This window comes from Vigna angularis, chromosome 6, assembly GCF_016808095.1.
Source record: "Vigna angularis cultivar LongXiaoDou No.4 chromosome 6, ASM1680809v1, whole genome shotgun sequence".
Lineage (NCBI taxonomy): Eukaryota > Viridiplantae > Streptophyta > Magnoliopsida > Fabales > Fabaceae > Vigna > Vigna angularis.
In genome coordinates, this window is record NC_068975.1 from 31227714 (window position 1) to 31247666 (window position 19953).

Sequence of the window (19953 nt, forward strand, 5' to 3'; positions counted from 1 at the left end):
TTTATACTATTTTGATGCATAAAAAGGCCAAACAATTTCACCAAACCTGTTAGTGCATGCTTCAACATACATTACGTCGAACATAATATCTATCTATGTTTTTTTTTTCTTTCAAAAGTCAGAATCAGATAGTTTTCCAAATATGTTATAAGAGTTCTTCTGTAACTCGTCTTTTCGTTGAATGAAAAACTAAATTTATTAAATTAACATGGATAAAATTTAAATTATTAAATATTAAAATAATTAAATCAATTATATGTTAATATTTAAAAATTACATATTATGTTAAATTTGATATAAAATGTAGACTTAATTAAGTTTTAAGTTTTTCATTCGAGTATTTTCATTTAAATATCTATTAATTTTTTTCTGACCAATTACTCAAAAAATTTATGTTTTTTAATTGAATTTATATAATTTAATTTTTTAGTTAATTGAGTGATGTATTGCATAATATTACTTATTTGTCTCATAAGAAATGTGTCACATTACTTATCATGTTAATATAAAATGACAAATAATTCTTAACATAAATATTAATTATAACATAGTACATCCTTTATCATGTTTTAGATTAACCATAACATGACACATTTATTAACACATGGACAAATAAATCAAATGATAAATAAAATTAACAGTTACGTTATTCAATTACGAAAAATTATATTACAATGATTTAATTAAAAAATATACTTTTTTTTATGTAAACAATAAATCATAATTTTTTAATAAAGATTAAGTTGAAAATACCCAAATTTATAAGGAACGACAAACCTAACTAATATGTAAATAAATTTTTAATCTTAAAATTTTATTTATTAAAAAATATATTCATACTTATTTATAATTTCATTTAAGTACCTATAGGTAATACTTTTTTCATAATATCATTCGTCTAACTCAAAAGTCCTTTCTAAAAGTTGACGGAGAAAATGATTTATTATATTTTAAAAAGACTGAAAAACTAACTCTATATAACATATTATTTCTTTAAAACGTTTACTAATACTTATATTTTATTGTGATGCATTCTATTGATTGAAAATAGTAATGATGCAATATACTAGTTGCATACAAATTAAATGATTTATAGTATAAATAAATTAAAATACACACACATTATGTTAATTAAATAACAAGAAATGTGTCACAAATTTATTTCTAAATCAAGTTTAATATTTTTCAACTCAAATAAGAAATATTGTCTAACAACATTAATTTGAATTTTGTACATTATATTTTTCAACGTTACATTCGCAAATTAAGTTTTCAATTGTATGTTTGGTATTTATTTTACTTAAAGTACCATGCCTTAATAGGATTTAGGTTTATAATAAGTACAAATATAAATTAAAAAGTTTTGAATAATGGAAGTTATTATTTAATAACAACAAAGTTAATGTAACTGAAACTTTTGATTAAGTTAATAAAGGTTTATAGTTTCATCTCATGAAGGTGTATTGACAACTTTTCTTTTAGTAGATATACAGTTTCATTATATGTATTTATTGATCTAGACTTAATCTAAAACTCTTTGATTTAATCCTTGAGCAGTGTAACTGCCAGAAAAGGAATTTGAAGTTAATAATGGCAATTGCTTACACTTATAGGGAGGAGACAGTTAAAATGAAGAAGAAGAGGGTTTGAATATGACATGATAGGGAGTATAAGGTTGGAACAAAGTGTAGTAATAAGAGTGATGTGAATGTTGGTGTTAGGTGGAATATAGTAGTAGTTGCTGATCATACTTTGCTCTCAGCTTGTTTGGTGGATGTTGTTGCTGAGTTCGATTATCCTGTGGTTGTTGGTAGTTGGTAGTTGGTCAGCTGCTTCAGATTCATTTATGCTGTGTTGTTATACATACAAAGTTATTACAATACCTAGGCATGTCTAATTTAATTACTCAAAATAAATGTACAAGATGTCTTTTAATTAGATGTTATTTTAGTCAATATCATACTTAGCTTTTCTTAAATTGCGTTTGAATAAAACTTAGATAAATATGATAGATAATATCTCCATATAATTTGAGTTTGAGTATAGCTTAACCCACAAGTTATAAAATCATGGTTTAAATGCTTACTCCGTCCTCATGTTAAGAAATGAATTTCTGTTTAGTATCCGGTTTTAAAAATGAAGACATTGGGTTCCTATGTTATGAAAAGTGTATGAATAAGGTCTTGTCCGTTAAATTGACAGCAACAACGTTAAGTCCATGCTGATGTGGCTGTACTTTTTCTCTTCTCTCTTTTGCTGTCCAACTTTTTCTCTCTCTTGTTTAGCTTTTTCTTTAGGTCTTGTTCACTTCAAGGAATTTGAGGGAGAGTAATTGAGGGAATTCGAAAGAATTTGAAGATAATTTTTTTTGTTGTTTATTTGAATGAATTTGGAGGTAAGTGAAAATGAATTTGGAAGTAAAGTTTGTAAAAATTAGTGTAGGATTTGATTGACGTGACAGATTAAAAAAATTTACTTCCAAATCTACTCTCATTTACTTCCAAATTCACTCAAATAAACAACAACAAAAATTATCTTCAAATCCTCTCAAATCCCCTCAATTACTCTCCCCCAAATCCATTCAAGTGAACAAAGCCTTAATGATTTGTTGAACTTATTCTTTCTTTGTGGACATTCTTCATAATATTTTTCATAATATAGGGACCCAATGTCTTCATTCTTAAAATCGGGTACTAAACAAAAATTCACCTATTAACATGGGGACAAAGTAAGCATTTAAGCCTAAAATCATTTATAAAGCAAAAACTATCCTTTTATATACTATTTTTATATTCTATTGATACTTTAATGGGATTTGAATGACTTAAAATTTCAAAGTGATTTTTTTTTGTGAAATAACTAAATAGTTTTGTAATTTTAGAGATGATAAATGTTGGATTGGCAACAATGATATAGATATTGTAAGGATATTTTATATGTAATTAAATAATTGTGGGCAAATAAATTTAAAAGCGATTATTTAGTTTACTGTATGCTTAATACCTCAGTTAATTAATCGTGTTTATGGATTTATTTGATAATTGTGAGTTAATTAATAATTTTATTTGGGAAGAATAACGTGTTAAAGGAACAGGGTGAGAATAGAATTCTGGGATATTATGGATGGTGAACTAGCATGAGTCTTTGATTTTGGAAATAAAAAGGGAGTGATAAACTTGGCAGATGAAGGGGGTGCATTTAGTAATTAGATGGAAAAAAAAAAACTCCTTTATAATTACACCAAACCATATTCATCTTCATTTATTTATTTTTCACTTCTCTTTATTTTTCTTCATTCTCTCTAGTTTTACTCCATTCTTGTGATGATCTACGCGTCCAAGCTAGTAGGCTTCCTTTTTTTTTTCTTACTCCTTTTCAGAAGAGAATTATGCATATATATTTTTTTTAAATGTATGAAAATTTTTAGAGTTTAGATTATTTTTGGGTTGGTTAATTGGATTCACATATATAATCAAGGGGTACATTTGGTTTTTTCCAACTCATCTTTTCTTCCTAGTTGTAGTTTCTTTGGAGTAGAGGGAAGATTAAGGTAGGGAAAAGGTTGATTTTATGTTATCTTGATAACGTTGCTTGCGAGAATGTTTGAACAATTAATTAATAAATTGGTGTGAAACTTGTAATATCAAGAATTATATAACGTTTCTTTGTATAATCATAGTCATGCATTGTTATTTTGTTTTTATATTTGATAAATAGTGATAACTATTTGGTGATCATATTAATTTTACATTTTGAGAGTTAATTACAATATAAGGTTAAATGTTGAATTGTGATTTAATAAGTTGATATTTTCGAAGTTTTTTATATATGATGAAATATGTATATATATCGTTGAAGTAATAAATTGATCTGAAAAAAATATTATTTAAAACTCTTTTCTCAAATAAGGTCATCACTAAAAAAATGAAAAATTACTAAAAAACATCACTTAGTCGATATTTTTTTATATAACATGTTTAATTTTTATTTAAATAGTTTAAATGTTGTATAATCATAAGTATCTTTTCTGTTTTACATTTATAATAATTTATTTAACTTCAATTACTTATGTGGGTTAGTGAATTTTTTTTTATGTTTAAAAATAATATTTGGTTTTTTCGAACGAGACAAGACTTATTGATTTGATATATAAATACTTTACAAAGTAATTATAAATATGAATTGTGTGAGAGGAAGTTAGTGAGAGAGTTTTTCAGGTATAATATAATTATTGAATTATAAAATATATTTAAGAGGTATTTAAATTTTTTACTGATGATATAAAGTTAATGAAAGCTCTTGGAAGAGTTTAAAGTGAAGCATCACCTAAACTATATATAAATGATTATATGAGAAATTATCTTGAGATATGTCAAAACATGTGAAATATTTGTATCGGAATTCAATATAATTTTTCCATTTCGTTCTTAAAACTATTTAATTTAGAAAAAGAGTAAATTTAATGGGGGTTTTATTTTACGAAATTGATATGGATTATTGTTTTGATGGATTTGGTGTAACATCTATTGCATATGTTCTTAGGGAGAATCATGCATAGACAGGTATGGAGGAGGTCATTGATACACAGCCTTTGAGGCGTTCGACAATTACATTTCTGCTGAGTAGCCCTGAATGATGGCTCATTGGTACGCCTTCCTTCATACACTCATCGTACTTCTCCAACGTACACACAATGTCACTGAAATCTGGCCGTTTCGACGGGTTTGCTGACCAACAACGCTTTATCAGATGTGCTAGTCCTGGTTCACAACTTGCTGGCAGAGGAGGCCTTTCATTCTGATCAAACACAAAATCACTTTTCAAATCAAAACTTTTCACTTCCCACAGGATCAACCCTTTTCACCATACATTCTTAACACTTCAAAAACTATTATAAGGAATTAACCAAGCACAAAATGCATTCTTTAGAATCATCACTCACCTTCTAATGTACTATGATTTTAGAGGTTGATTATTATTTGTTTTCCACAATTTTAGACTCAAATGGCTATTTATCTGTGCCTTTTTGTGGGGTCCAAGGGATGAGTGTGCCTCATGGGAAGGCACTAATGGAGACAACAATATTGCGGCTAGCCTTTTGTGCAAAGTTCGAGGACTACTTTTGACAAAATGTATACACCAAAATGTAACAACTGTTTTTGTGTTAGCCTCAAATTTTTTTATCAGGTTTAGCGATATCAAGGATGCGTGTTGGGACTAGGGAGGGAACATGTCCAAGGCCCATGCATCAGTGTTTCCCATTATTAGGACTAGAATGTTATACTTTTCATAAAAAAGCTCACTCTGTTAAAGCACTCTTTAGTTAAAATAATCCATGATCATTGCTGGCATTCTGTCAGGTATTAACCCGAGGCTTGACTATAGAAGCAACATGAGCAAGCAGAGTCATTTGTTATTAGTGTACTTTAATTACTCTGACTAGTCCCTACTGGTAAACTATCTATGTATGAAAATGAAAATTAGGGACACATTTATTGTTATATGTAGTCTGTGGTATGTAGTTTGCTTTTTCTGAAGAAAGTGCTATGACTAAGTAAACCATGTGGTGACAACGAAATTATCTTGCATAAAACTATTAGAGGTTACAATATTTTTGTCTTCACCTCTTATTCTTTGAGGAACACTTACATCTTGTCAGACTGGCTAAGAGAAGAGAGAGTAGAGGGTTAGAATCTCTGAAATGCAGAATCCCTGAAACTCTGCATAAAGGTGTTTGTGGCACTTAAACTAAATTGAAAAGTGAAAGTATATATTGATTGACCCATCCCATTGAAGGAAAGGAAACACATTGCCATTTAGAACAGTGAATGAGTAAATAGTAAAAAAATGTTCACAAGTCATGAGCCGTGAGAATAGTGAATGCACTTATGGATAACAGCCACACGATAAAGATTCTCTGAGTAACTATGCCTTAGAGAAGATTTTCTACGAAGTAACTATTAGAAGGTAGATAAAAGTTTTAGAAATCACTGTTGTTGTTGCATGTGGTATAAGGTTTTAAAAGATTGGATATTGGGAGAGATCAAAACCAAGCTTCCCGTTTGGATATTTTAGATACTTGAGTGACATAGCTACGGTTGTTTCTACACTGTTACTAAAAGGGCAAAAGTCTCTGGTTAGTATGTTTGGAACTTTTTCTATAAAATTGAAGTGTGGTAGATATCAGATTTCTTCAGTCCCATTTAGGGAACAAACAGTGTGAAAGACAACTTCCTTCATGCTTTATAGCAATCAAACTGTTCCAAGGCAGAGATTCCCATATTATTGAGTATATTTCTTATCACAGAGAACTTGTCCAACCAATCATTCTTATTACAATAACTTGTCCAATCAATCATCTTGACAATGCAACAACTGTTTTCAGTTCTGAATTCTTCTTTTTATGTATAAAAAAAATTCATTTCCAGACCAATTTTTATTCATTTCAGAATAAATTTTGGTTCAGAAACCAGTTCTAGAACAGATTTTAAATTAGAAATCCCTTTTAAACCAAATCATATTTTATTCATCAGTCGATTTAAAACAAGTTAAAGCTACTTTGATTAAAAACGTTGAGAAAGATAAATGGTTTATTTCGAAGTCCAGCTCACATTTAGTTTTGTGAAACCAAACCATGGAGGCCCCAAGAATCCAAAAATATGCCATTTGTCAAATTAGACAAGAATTATTCGTCCACCATTAGACACGACCAAGAAGTTGGAGTACAAAGAAGGAATTTGGTCAGACTAGAAAAAGTCAAGAAGGGATTAAGAGAAAGATTCTATCAATAAAGCTATCAGAATTGGTAAGCAGAGAAGTGATGCAATTGTCTCTCTAAGAGCAATTAAAACTGGTGTAGCAGGATGAACTAAAACAAAAAGCAATTAACATAACAGAAGATATTTAGAGTTTAGAAATATAGCCATTACCTTCTCGGCCACAGCAAAAGCAGCTTGCACCGGGGTCATTCCTTGGAAAGGAAGTAGAGAAGTAGTGAGCTCCCAAAGCACAATACCAAAACTGTAGACATCAACTTTTCGAGTATAAGGTTTTTCCTTAACCATCTCTGGTGCCATCCAACGATATGTTCCCGAGTTCCCTTTGCTTTTTCGGCATCTTGTTTCAAGACAAGATGTGCCAAAATCCGCCACCTTAACCCTCAAATCATCGTCGAGGAGCAAATTACTTGACTTCAAGTCTCTGTGAATAACACCTTGTGAATGAAGGTACTCCATGCCCCTTGATATATCTAGAGCCATCCTTAGTATTGTTTCTATTGAGAGTGAGTATGGCTCTTTCTTGTTCAGATACATCCTTAGATTCCCTTGTGACATGTATTCTGTTATGATACAGTACACCGGCGGTTTTTTACATGCTGCAATGAACTGTAAAATAAGAGTCATTTTATTATCGGAGTTTATGCAGTCATTACTAGAAGGGATTACAAACACTTCTGCAGCTAAAGGTTACATTTACAGTATCAATCATCACATATGAATGAACGTTAAAATTTTCTTAGAATTTGGGTTTTAGAACCCCAATTTGCAAGTAGTTCAGAATAACTCAATAATTGATCAACCAATAGACTCAACAAAATTCAGAATTTAATGTAACTCAACTTTAATTAAAACTGTCTCTTTAGATTGCTCCAATATAAAAACTATTTGGTGGTTGTCGACATTCAAAAGTAGAGCCAAATCAAATAATCTAACTCACTAAATGCTAGGATTCCTCATGGTCTTTCCAAACCCCAAGGACAAGAAAGAAAGAAGATTAATCACTGCATTACTCATCTAAAAATGGCAAAAACTAGAACAAAATAGAAAAGTCAATAGTTGGCAGCGATAGGTGTATTGTATATGTTACTGAGTTCAGCCAATATACTTATTTAAATGGTCCCTGTTTCCCTTTTTTTGGTTTCTGAAACAGTTTTACCTAGAAAAGCTAAGACTTTCCGGAAGTGGCAAGTGACAGTGTCTCTTAGTGGGAACAACCAAAACTTATATATTAGCTCCTCTCTTGCTTACACCCTCTGAGTTTCAGATCCTCACAGACAAAACGATCGTAATGGATACATAAACAAAAAAACTACCATGCAGACAAGAAGATTGAGTGTCGAAACAAGGTTGAAGAGATATCCGTTCATTAAAACAGCGTACCTGCACAATGTTAAAATGGAAGAGACGTGAAAGCAAAGCCACTTCAGAGTTAAATTGCTCCTCTAGTAATTCCTTTTTCTCCTCATCCTGGGATGGCATCTTCACCATTTTCACAGCAACAGCTCTCTGCTTGTAGACTCCACGGTAAATTCGACTGTGAGCTCCAGAAGCAAACCTGTTACCAATAAAAAGCTGTGATAGGTCTGCAGTCCATTCCCCTTGCTCCCCCTCCAGGTCCTCCTTTGAAGCCTCCCATGTATCCATCGAGTCCAATATCATGGACCACGATTCCGTGCTATTAAATCTCTTCCTTTCCATGTTCTCCGTCTCACTCTCCAACCTTAACTTGGAGGAAGATGAAGGCTCTGGTAAAGGTTTACTCTTAGACATCCTTAGCCTAAGTCCGTGGAAACATGACCCCGCCATTGAACCTAGAAAACAAGTGTATTTTACAGCAATGATATGAAGAGTGTCAGAGCATACAGTCATGACAAATCTTCCTCCCGAGTGTTGAATTCCAAACATGAGCTCCAACGAAGAATGAAGAACGAGTATAAGTTTTTTAAAACCATTTTGATGAGCTTGTTGTATATAGCAACTGCACCCTTTGATAATCAATCCACGTAAGCAGCAAGACCACGGTTTATTTGAGTATGAATATTAATACTTCGTGTGTAAGAATTGTGAAGGGTAGGAACTATCTCACAGCATTCAAGAGTCGAGTAGAAAAAAAAGGAGGAAGTGGGGATTTCAATGGTTGCAGCCAAATGCTAGTGAGAGGAAGAAGAAAAAGAGAAGGTGTTTTCAGGGTTTTTCATAGTAAGATTAGGTTGTTTTGCAGCATGAGAAGGAATTGAGAGGAAGAAAAGTTTGAAGGGTGTCTGGTGAGTGGTTGGGTAAAAAGTGGAGTAGCTTGTTATAGAGAGCGAGAGATAGAGTTTTTGGAAGAATTTATAATTGAGGTTCGTTGGTGATGGGATTATGATGAATGAATGCAATGGTAAGTGGACACAATGCAGAGCGAGGTGACTTGAGCTTGGCGATTGGTACATCCAACTATTGGTGTTTGCTTTTGCAGTCTTCTCAGACTTTGGATATATCCCCATCCTTGTTGGGGCCATGAAAAGTTTGAGAGTACAAGTGGCATCTACCATAACAAAAGAAGAAACAATAGACAAGTGCCAACTGCAAGAGATAGACCTCTCTCAGTTTATACCAAACATGTGACTGATTTCTACGTATTACTGTTTTTCCTTCTGCTGTCAAAAACATTGCCTCATTCCAATACATATATGCTATGCCACTCTCTAACTCCTAAGTGCGTCTTTGTGTTGGGTTGGGTTGCTGCTACCAATGAAATTCAAGTTCATCACAACACAACCAATAAAAATCAGGCAAGGTTCAACCCAAAAAAGGCATTTAAGTTGGTGATGGAAAAATATTTTTAGGTTCATATACAATCTCTGCACAGATTGTGTTTATTCAACTGTTTATTACAAGATACGTATACGATTCTATTTATTAATAATAATTTAAAGATGATCCAATCCAATGTATGTTTTGTAATTTATTACATTTGATGACTACCGATTTGACCATAAGTAAACTCGGATGGAAGAAACTGAGATGATTAATTGAAAGATGTAGGGAGAAAAATGCATATCTAAATGTTTATAAAATTAGATTGTGAAAAAAGAAAGAAATGGTCTGAGGGAGAAATTAAAAGGTAGAAAGAAAAGTTAAGGAGACATAAGAGTTTCGTCCCAAAACTATCTAAGCCATTCAATATTCGGTTCCAGGTCACATGATATGGACCGCAAATTGTTAGGTATCCGCCGTAGTGTGGTTTTTGTGGCATGGGCTTATCACAAGGAACATGTAGGGGATCTAGCTCAGGGCCCAAAAAACAAATTTCGACATTCCGTATCAAGTACTATCATACTTTTTCTCTCTTTTTTTTTTTTCTCATTCATCTATATTACCATTCTCTTCTTTTGCCATTTAGTATACCTACTCCCCTTAATTAGAAAAATGAAAAATAATAGGTTTACATTTAAGATATAGGTGAAATAAAAATATAAAATGTGATAAACAAACATTTCAATAAAAAAAACGATATAAACATAAAATATTAATGCATAAACTGTCGAACGAGTTGCCCCATGCACTCTTATGTGCATTGTAGGAAGATCTCGCTGTTTCATTTTTTTTTAAATATGTTTTTAATTTCTAGAGTTTGATGTAAAATTCTAATTCTTTTTGTGTTAAATTTTAATATATTTGATGAATGAATGGATATGTTAATCCAACAATTTATTATAAATTAATATTTGAGTAAAAGAAAATAATTTGAGTTAAGTTAAGAGGATTACACATATTTATTTTTAAAGTTTGAAGCAAAAATAATTATTAATTCTATTTCTAATAACTTAAAACCTATTTAACCTTTTTTTTCTTGTATCGTGGAGTCATGCGTAACCACTAGGATTGCACTTGAAAAAGTATTGTATATAATAAAGATACGGAAAAATAAAAGAGAATATGTTAAAATAATTGAGGATTACGTTTAGAGGAAGAAAAAAAATATCTTGAAAGGGTGGTAGGGAGGAATCGATGTTTATTTTTTTCATTGTGAGGTCACAAGAAAGTAAACAAGTGATGTGAAAAATTTACCATCTTAGGTGTGGACGAAATAGTGATAAAAAATGATATGCAACAGAGGAAGAAATAAGATCTGAGAAAGGTGAAGAATATTATATTGAAAAGGCGAACAATAATAATAAAGAATGGTGAAAACATGGATACTCAATAGTAGTTTTCAAGAAGACGTCATGGTAGGTACTGGTGAGAGGTTATGACTCTGGGTGCGTATAGTTTAGAGAGTTGTCCACAACAACACGTGTCTAAAGTTCGACTTAAATGGTGTTATTGCAGACATCCTGGCGCTAAGTCGAATGCACTGTCCTCACGTTGTAAGAGAAGGCACCTTGTTCACTGTCTTTCTTTGGCCAAATTGTGATGAGACTTTGCATGTACGCAATGACCATGTTGGGTCTTCATCACCTGGTGCTCAGGTACCGTGTTCCTCCGCCAGGGGTGCTTACCCTTTTATTTTCGTTGCTTTTCTTTTCCGTGTAACCACAAAAGGAGACACCTCAGTTATTGTTTTTGAAATGAATTCCCATGCGAAGCTAGTTAGGTGCATTGTACTGTTTCGAAGAGGGTTTCATATGAGGACAAAACTCTATACAATTTATTTCTTTTGGTTTTGTTTTCTGATTAAAGTTGGAGGTGGGTCCGAGCTTGGACGCTTCATCTCCAACTGGTGTAAGGTTCTAGATCGTTCCTTCATCGACTGGTCATGGAGTAGAGTGGGGAAGTTCACTCTGTCATAATGCCCTCATCTACCGCTAACAACCATATACACTCAGATTTTCTGTTGCTCCTTTGTCCCTCCTTTCCCTATAAAACATAAATTATACATCTCAAACGTTAAATCTTTACATCATCACAGTACTGTAATTCAAGGTTTAACGTTAAATATTATAAGATCTTCTTCTCAATTTCTAAGTGTGAGGTAGATATCTACTTCGACTGCACAATATCTTCCATGTATATTGGTGCAGAAATATCACTAACTCCATACATAGAATGCATGGTGTGTGAGAGAATTAGATCTGTAAACGAGATGAGATTATTGAGATTGTATTATATATGTTTCTCGAGTGATGACGCATCTTTTAATATATAAAGAGATTTTTAGGGAAAAATAGTACACACAAAGTAGAGAACGATCTTAAACTTGGTTTAGTATTATTTATAGTTAAAATAAATCTTATTGTAAATTACTTAAGTTCTGCATTAATTGTGTTTTTAGTTAAAATAAATTGTATTATAATTTAGTTAGTATGTTGTAATTAATTTATGTATATAATCTCTAACTAATGTTATAATATTATGTCAATGAATAATAATATTCAAAACAGTATTATTATTATGTATATTTCTTTTTGTTGTATTTGAATATGATATTTTGTGAGTTTTAAATATTAGAATTTATCTTAGAAAAGTTTAAATAGAGTGGATTAAAGATTTTACATCAACTGAAAATAAAATCAAACGAAGATAATTTTTATCTTATAAATAAGTTGTGTTGAAATAAATTAAATTTGAAACCTCTTTCTCGTATAAACTATGAAAATTTTGATCAATATTATTTTGATTTCCATTTTCACTGCAATCGTTCCAAATATTTGTGAACAATTTTAATAATTAGAAGCAAATTTGGTCTGTAGTTGTATTTTATTTATTTATGTATCTAAAAGTATTTTTCTTAACTTTTGATTTCTATGAAATAAAATGTTGGGATTGTAAGTGAGTTCAAGTCTCACATTGGATAAAAATGAGAAAGTAATGCACTATATAAAAGTAAAATACTCATTAATACATTGTCTTAAGATTTTTAATAAAGAGTGGTGTTGATCTCTTATTGATTAGACTCATATCTCATTCATATTGTATCTTTCTTATGATTCATATTGGTGACCAGCTTAACCGAGTATTTTTTAGTTACTGTTAAATATTTTTTTAAGATATTAACTAATTAGTAATTTAAAAAATACAAGAACCGAAATGAATACATAGATATATTATAAGGACTAGAGTAAAATAACAAACATAAAGTGACAAAAGATAAGAAGACCAAAAGTCAAGCAAAATATGTTTATTAAGAAAAAGTAAAATACAGCTATATTTTAAGAAATAAAAACAAATTTATCATTAAAAATCATAATTATTTTAATATTTAATTAATTTAAATTACAATAATTAAATAATAAGTTAACTAATATTTTAAATTCTTGTAACTTATTAATTCTTACGTATTACATAAATTAAAAAATAATTGATAAATTAACTTAGGATATATTTAAAAATATATAATCAAATTAAAAATTTTGAAATGTGAAATGATTTTTTCATAAGTTTTCCATATTCAATAACTTTACCTGAATTGAACGAAATTTCATTTTCATATGTGGTAGTCATAAACCTAATCTTGAACTGACAATGAGATAGTTTGGATTGTTTTGAGAACATATCCAGTGACTCTTTTTTTAAAAAGTCACGTATCTTTAATTAATTTTACTTAAATTTTTTATTAGTTTCTTTTATATATTTTTTAAAATTAAAGTTAGACATTTAACATACATAAAAATTAACTAAAGTTATAGTCATTTTTTCTTAAAAAGAATTATTAAATCGATATCTGATTGTTTTATTGTTTTTTATATTTTTCATCTAAATAATTTATAACAAAATTAAAAAAGTCAATTAAATAAATAATAAATAAAAATCTAAGAATTAAATCATATTCTTAGTTAATATCTAAATTTAAGTTTGTTATTAATCATTGTGATGATTTTAAATTGTTACCATAACCTATAGTTAATTTATACTGTTTGGAAAAAAATTATTTAATTTTAAATATTACAAAAACATAATAGTAAATTCATATATATATATATATATATATATATCATGTGTATATATATGTAGTAATTAATGTGAGAATGCATTGATTTCCAATTTTAAAACAAATTGGATAATATTTACATTAACTCCTATTCAAACTCGGTTTACATCGGTTTACACCAAATTATCAAAATAAAACTATTTCTAACGATAAAACTTACAAACACCTGAATATTTCTTTATTCAGATACTCAATTGCATTTTACAAAGTTAGAGGAAGAAATGCAACATGAGCCAAAATAAGAGGAATCATATAGGCCCAAGCAACCAAACACAAGTGTAGGAGAATTATTCTATCTACCACCACACTGATCCCTACACTCTTTAATTTTTTTTTTTAATTTCAAAAATATCATTTTTACTTTTGCCCTTTACCTTTTTTAATTTTTTCTTAAAACTTTAATTTTTTACTTTTTTATTCACTAGTCACATACTACACCTCATCTCCACCCCTTTATCTTTTTTAACTTTTTCTTAAAATCCTAGTTTTTACTCTCTTATTCACTCAGCCGCACCCCACACCTCCACCCCACACCTCCACCCCACACCTCCACCCCACACCTTTTACCTTTTTTAACTTTTTCTTAAAATCCTAATTTTTTACTCTCTTATTCACTCAGTCACACACCACACCGTCACCCCCCACACTCTTACTTTCTCTCTTCCTCTTATTCTCCTCTTCCTCTTTTCCCAATTTCTCATCTTCTTCTTTCCCCCAATTTCTCATCTTCTTCTTTCTCCAATTTCCCATTTTCGTTAAGGTTCTTTGTGAACATGTGTTGTTTGTGTGTTGGGTGTTGTGCGTGTGTTGGGTGCTACTATGTGTCTTTGTTACGTGTTAAATGAAGAAAAAGATAAACACAGAAGGCGACAACGAATATGGGATATCTGTAAAACACTTAAACGGATCTCGAAATCCTTTCACGGATATTGACATCTGTTTACCCTTCAATGGATGTCGACATCCGTCGACGGATTTCGAGATCCGTTTAAGTGTTCTACGGATATCCCATATCCGTTTAAGGGTACTAAACTCTGTATTCACACCTGGGAACCTTCTGTTTTGCACCACTATTGGACTACCTTCGACCACCACAATAGCATAGTTAGAGGGAGAAGAAGCAAGAGAAATATGATTTCTGTGGGAGTGCTTGGGTGTGGGGGTGCATTGATACAATGGGTAGATGTTGGTGAAGGTAAATACGTTTTAACCACCACGAATTAAATATTTTACAAGGAAAAAATAGGAATAGGGAAGTGTATGGAGTAGTGTGTGGTGGTGGGAGTAACACTCCAAGTGTAGGAGCGTGGGCAGTGTTCAGAACCCAAAACAATTGCCTCTTCAATGTTCATCTTCTTCACAAACAACTGCTTCAACTCACACTTCTAAATACTCAATAGTGATAATCATTCACTAAATATTCAACCAAGAGCCGAGGCTCTTCAAACCACACTCCTAACTTGAGCGTCGGAGTATCTTTTGCAGGTGCCTCCCCCCTCCTGGAGCATGAAGGCAACCGATCGGCCAAGATCGACGTGACCGAACGACTCCAACAGAAGAAAGGCAAGCAGCTCAGGCGATTCCAGCATTCGAAAGGAAGGAAGACACGTCAGCAAAGGTTCGTCTCTCGGTCCCACAAAATCCTACCGAAACACAAAGTTTATTAAATTGTTAATTTATATGTGATAATAGAGAAATTATATTTGTAATTTTCAATGCAGCAGGACAAACCAATCTATTCATATTGTAGTTAATTTATATTGAATAATCGGGTTTGTTTCTTGTAAAAAGCTTTGGAGAAATAAACTCATGGCTAGATGGTTTATGGAATAGAACGAGGATTTTTGGTTGATGAAGAAACGGCAGAGGTTTATGTTCAATGTTTTACCATTTTAGTTTCATTAAAACACAAGAAGTACGTCAATTCGGATATTTGTGAAATGGTACAATTTAAAACACAAAACTGCTTTATTTATATGTATTTCAGATTATACGTATAAAATTTAAAATATATTTTGAATTATATAATTTAAAATATTATATTTATATTTTAGATTATATCGTAATCACTGAACTGGATGTTGATCCAGAAATAGTTGTCGACGAAGAAGGATAAAGAAGAGGAAGAAAGAAATAAAGATAAATGATAATTTCATATGGAGATGCTATGACAAAACAAGGGAGTGCAGGAAGCATGGGCCGAAGCAGGAAAGGAAGTTGGGCCAATTGTAGTCTGGTTTTTTAATTAATATACTGAGTTTGGAGTGTTGCTCCCTCCACTACCACCAAATGCTCCCTCTACCATCCCATACCCAATTTACCTTTACTATAAAACGGATGTCAACATCCGTTTCACTTTCAACGGATGTTGACATTCGTTTACATATTTTAACCTTTTTTTTATATTTTAGTTTATTATTTTTATTTTAGATTTTATTTTAATAATATTTTTATTTACATAATATATTATAAAAAATAAAAAAATTAAATACTTTATAAATTAATTTAAAATAAAAAAAAAAGTTAAATAATATTTATATATTAATTTAAAATATAATAAATTAATAAACCAAAAAATAAAAAGAAACCTTAAGGGAAAGGATGTAACTCGTCCGTTTAAGTAATTATATAAAACATATTTAAATAATTAATTAAATAATAATATATAAATTAAATTAGTAATAATTATTTTATTAAATAAAATAAAATTAATTTATATATAATTACGTAATAAATTTTAAAAAATAAAATAATATCTACATATTAATTTAAAATACAATAAACTAAAAACTAAAAGGAAATAAAAAAAATCTTAACGGATGACACATCCATTTAAGTAATTATATAAAAAAATATTTAAATAATTAATTAAATAATAATATATAAATTAAATTAATAATAATTATTTTATTAAATAAAATTAATTTATATATAATTATGTAATAAATTAATTTATTTTATTTAATTAAATCATAAAAATTTTAATTAATTATAATCAATGGATGTGCCACATGTGGTCACATCCGTTTAATTTTTTTTTTAATTTTTAGTTTATTTAAATATTATATTTTAATTAATTTATAGATTATTATAATATATTATGTAAATTAATTTTATTTTATTTAATTAAATAATTATTATTAATATAATAAATTAATAAACTAAAAATTAAAAAAAACATAAAGCTTAAATAAATGTGGATACTTCTGTTAAAGGATGTGGCATATCTGTTAAAAAATATTTTTTTCAATTAACATCCGTTGAAGAAAAAAGTGGGGGTGTAAAATTTTAAAAAAAATATAAATTAGTTTTGAAATTTTTAAAAAATATGGTGGTGTAAAGAGCAAGCTGGGGTGGTGTAGGGAGTAACCCTCCTGGTTTTGTAGTCAATATTCATAGCTTAGTTTTGGCAAGGAATTTGGGTATGAGAAAAGCATTAATAGTGTGATAATTTGGTTATTGGATTTATTTTATATGTGAAAAAAATATCTTATATTTTAAATATGTCATGAACAAACTATGAATTATTTAGTTTGTTTGGAAACTTAATACTTTTAATTATGAATTTCCACTACAATAATTATCTTGTAATTTTAAGTGACTTTATTTAAAAGAAATCATTTTATCACCTTATAATATTTTAATTTAAATTTTTTCAAGTTTTATAGTATATATATTTTTAAATATATATTGATAGAAGAATATGTTTTTAAGATAACAAAATATTTTTTCTTTTTTATGATTTATAATCTTACTTGAGACTTAAGTTTTAGGTTATATAAACATTTTTTAATAATTTTTCTTCATATTTTAATCTTTTTACTTTGTGTATAATCTTTTTAATGAAGATATTCTAAATAAATAACTATAAAATTCTTTTGTTACTGTAATAAACTTTTGATATTACAATGATAAATGTTTTTAATTTGTTGCTCCCTCCACCACCCCAAATGCTCCCTACACCTTCCTATTATTTCTTTTATTCCAAAAATACACTACATCTCTCCCACTATCTTATTGCAACGTGCATAGACATTTATGGAGTACTTCCATTTTTCCTCAACAATCTCTCTTTTTCTCTCTCTGTATTGATGGAGCATTTATATGGAAACTCCACAGAACCACACGTTGAAGAACATCAGACAACATATTTGCAATGAGAACTGCACCAGTAACACAACAGTTCCCACCCTGCAGAAGAAATCATCAATTCACAAGATTTTTCAGTTAACCAAATACTTTATTTCCTAGTCAAAACTTGCAAATTTGCTATTTGCCATAAAATGGTCTAGAAAATGTTATCAAATAATTAGAAAAGATAATGAAAATTGAGAAGTTGTCAAACTCCCGAAGCTCTTAATCACAAAATCCATAAATAAAAAAGGTTTGAATAGCTTGATTGAGTTGACTGCATCATGAAACTCTAAGCTCAACTGAGTGTAGATTTATGTATATGGAGGAAAAGGTCTTACACAACAAAAGAGTAAAACTTTTGTATTCAATTACGGTTTAAAAAACAAACGCGTGTATGGAGTTTAAGAAACAAACGCATATTCACATCCGTCATCCATTTAAAATGAGGGACAAAAAAGAAATGAAAAAGTGTCGGAAGTCGTGTGTGATGGTGGAGGGAGTAACTCCTTAAATGTTAAATGCAAAGCCATGAACCATGGGCCCAATTCCTAGAAAGCAACAGAAGCCCAACGCAACTTTAATTGTTATGCTGTATAAAGCTCGTAACAGGCTACAGGAAAGGAATTGAGACAGCTTCTTGCTGGGCCTCCGTGATTATCTTACTGTACTCTGTATAAAAAAATTATTTTATTCTTTTAATTGTATAATCTCAAAGTTATTTTTATTTTTAAATTTGAAAATTAAAATAATTTTCGAAATATATAATTAGAAAGAAATAAATTTTGAATTATTTAATTTTAAAAAGAAATAAATTAGAAAGCCTAACTATGTTTGATGCTTAAACATTTGGGTCCAATCCCTTGCAGCATCTAAGTCATCACCTTACACCACTTCAAAACGAGATAAACTCAATTCTTTATTAAATAAAGTTTTCTGTATATTTTTCATGGAACTGTTTTGTGAAAGCTAGCATTATTGCGTAATATTATTTCATAGGATGGCAAAATTTACAATTCCCTAACGATGTGTAGGGGCGTTTCAACGAGTAGTTTACTTATAACTTTTCCAGTTTAAGTTCTGGTTTTATATTCCAAGAATGCAATTCACAGGAATATTACGATTGAAAAGTTATTCGTAAGCATATTTTAAAACATGTTTCGTTAACTTTTCATATTCATGGGAATATCTTTAATTATAAATTAATTTGAATAATGGCTGTTAAAATATAACTTAGAAAAAGAAAAACCATCCTTGTTCCCATAGGAATCTAACTAATCCATCCCTAGTTCTAATAAACATATATGAATAAACATTCTCATTTTCATATTCCTAAAAATATAAAGAAACAAATGCTTCCGAAATTTTCAATTGAAATGTGACATCTAGGGTTGAAAAGAAAAACCGCGTCCGCCTGTAAAATTCATTAAAAATAATTAATATATGGATATTTATTATTTGTGCCGAGTATTTTAATATTTATTTATAAACAATCGAATATATACATTATATTATTATTCGTAAAAATAAAGTAAAAAATTAATTTATATATTTATTAAATTAAATTAACTTTAAAATAAAATTATTTTATATTTTATTAGCTTAAATTTAATTAAAATTAAATTTTAATTTTATTAGCTTAAATTTAATTAAATTATTAGCTTAAATTTAATTTACATTTATTTTTATTTTTATTATATCATATATTTTTTTAATTTTATTTTAAAAATGTATAAAATATATATTTTTTAACATTTGTGGATATCCACGAATAGAAGTGACTTTTAAAATATTTACGGATTTTTTATAAATAAATATTCATGCAGATAAAAAATAAATTACATGTTGAATTTTTATTAGTGAATCAGATTGCGAATAGATACTATTCATATTTGAATCCATATGTTATCGTTATCTTTATAATGTGAAGAAATTATATTATAAATTAAAATTTATGATTAATATAAAGTTTGAAACAATTATTATAAAAATAATAAATTTAAATAAATGACAACATTGATTGATGAGAGTAGAATTAAAATAGTTACCTTTTAGCGTTAAGAAACAATAATATTATTGGTTGGTTGTATTATTGTTATTATTTTTAGTAAGTTTGGCATAGAAAGGAAG

General features: G+C 29.3%; 1 protein-coding gene across 1 annotated transcript; it reads right to left on the reverse strand.

The window, feature by feature from the left end:
• Positions 1-4390: 4390 nt before the first annotated feature.
• On the reverse strand, positions 4391-9235 carry LOC108342466 (serine/threonine/tyrosine-protein kinase HT1). Its single transcript, XM_017580249.2, has 3 exons — positions 8160-9235; positions 6930-7385; positions 4391-4797 (listed from the first exon to the last, which is right to left on the reverse strand). The coding sequence occupies exons 1-3, from the start codon at positions 8682-8684 to the stop codon at positions 4549-4551; spliced, it is 1230 nt and encodes a 409-aa protein (XP_017435738.1). The 5' UTR covers positions 8685-9235; the 3' UTR covers positions 4391-4548.
• Positions 9236-19953: the final 10718 nt, after the last annotated feature.

Bases quoted from the DNA above. Each gene is read 5' to 3' on its own strand.
- LOC108342466 (XM_017580249.2), bottom strand. From the start codon at position 8,684: ATGTTTGGAATTCAACACTCGGGAGGAAGATTTGTCATGACTGTATGC. The intron at 7,386-8,159 runs GTACGCTGTTTT...CTTATTTTACAG, and splicing joins TCCATTTTAACATTGTGCAG to TTCATTGCAGCATGTAAAAA. The intron at 4,798-6,929 runs GTAATGGCTATA...GTGTTTGATCAG, and splicing joins CTTTTGCTGTGGCCGAGAAG to AATGAAAGGCCTCCTCTGCC.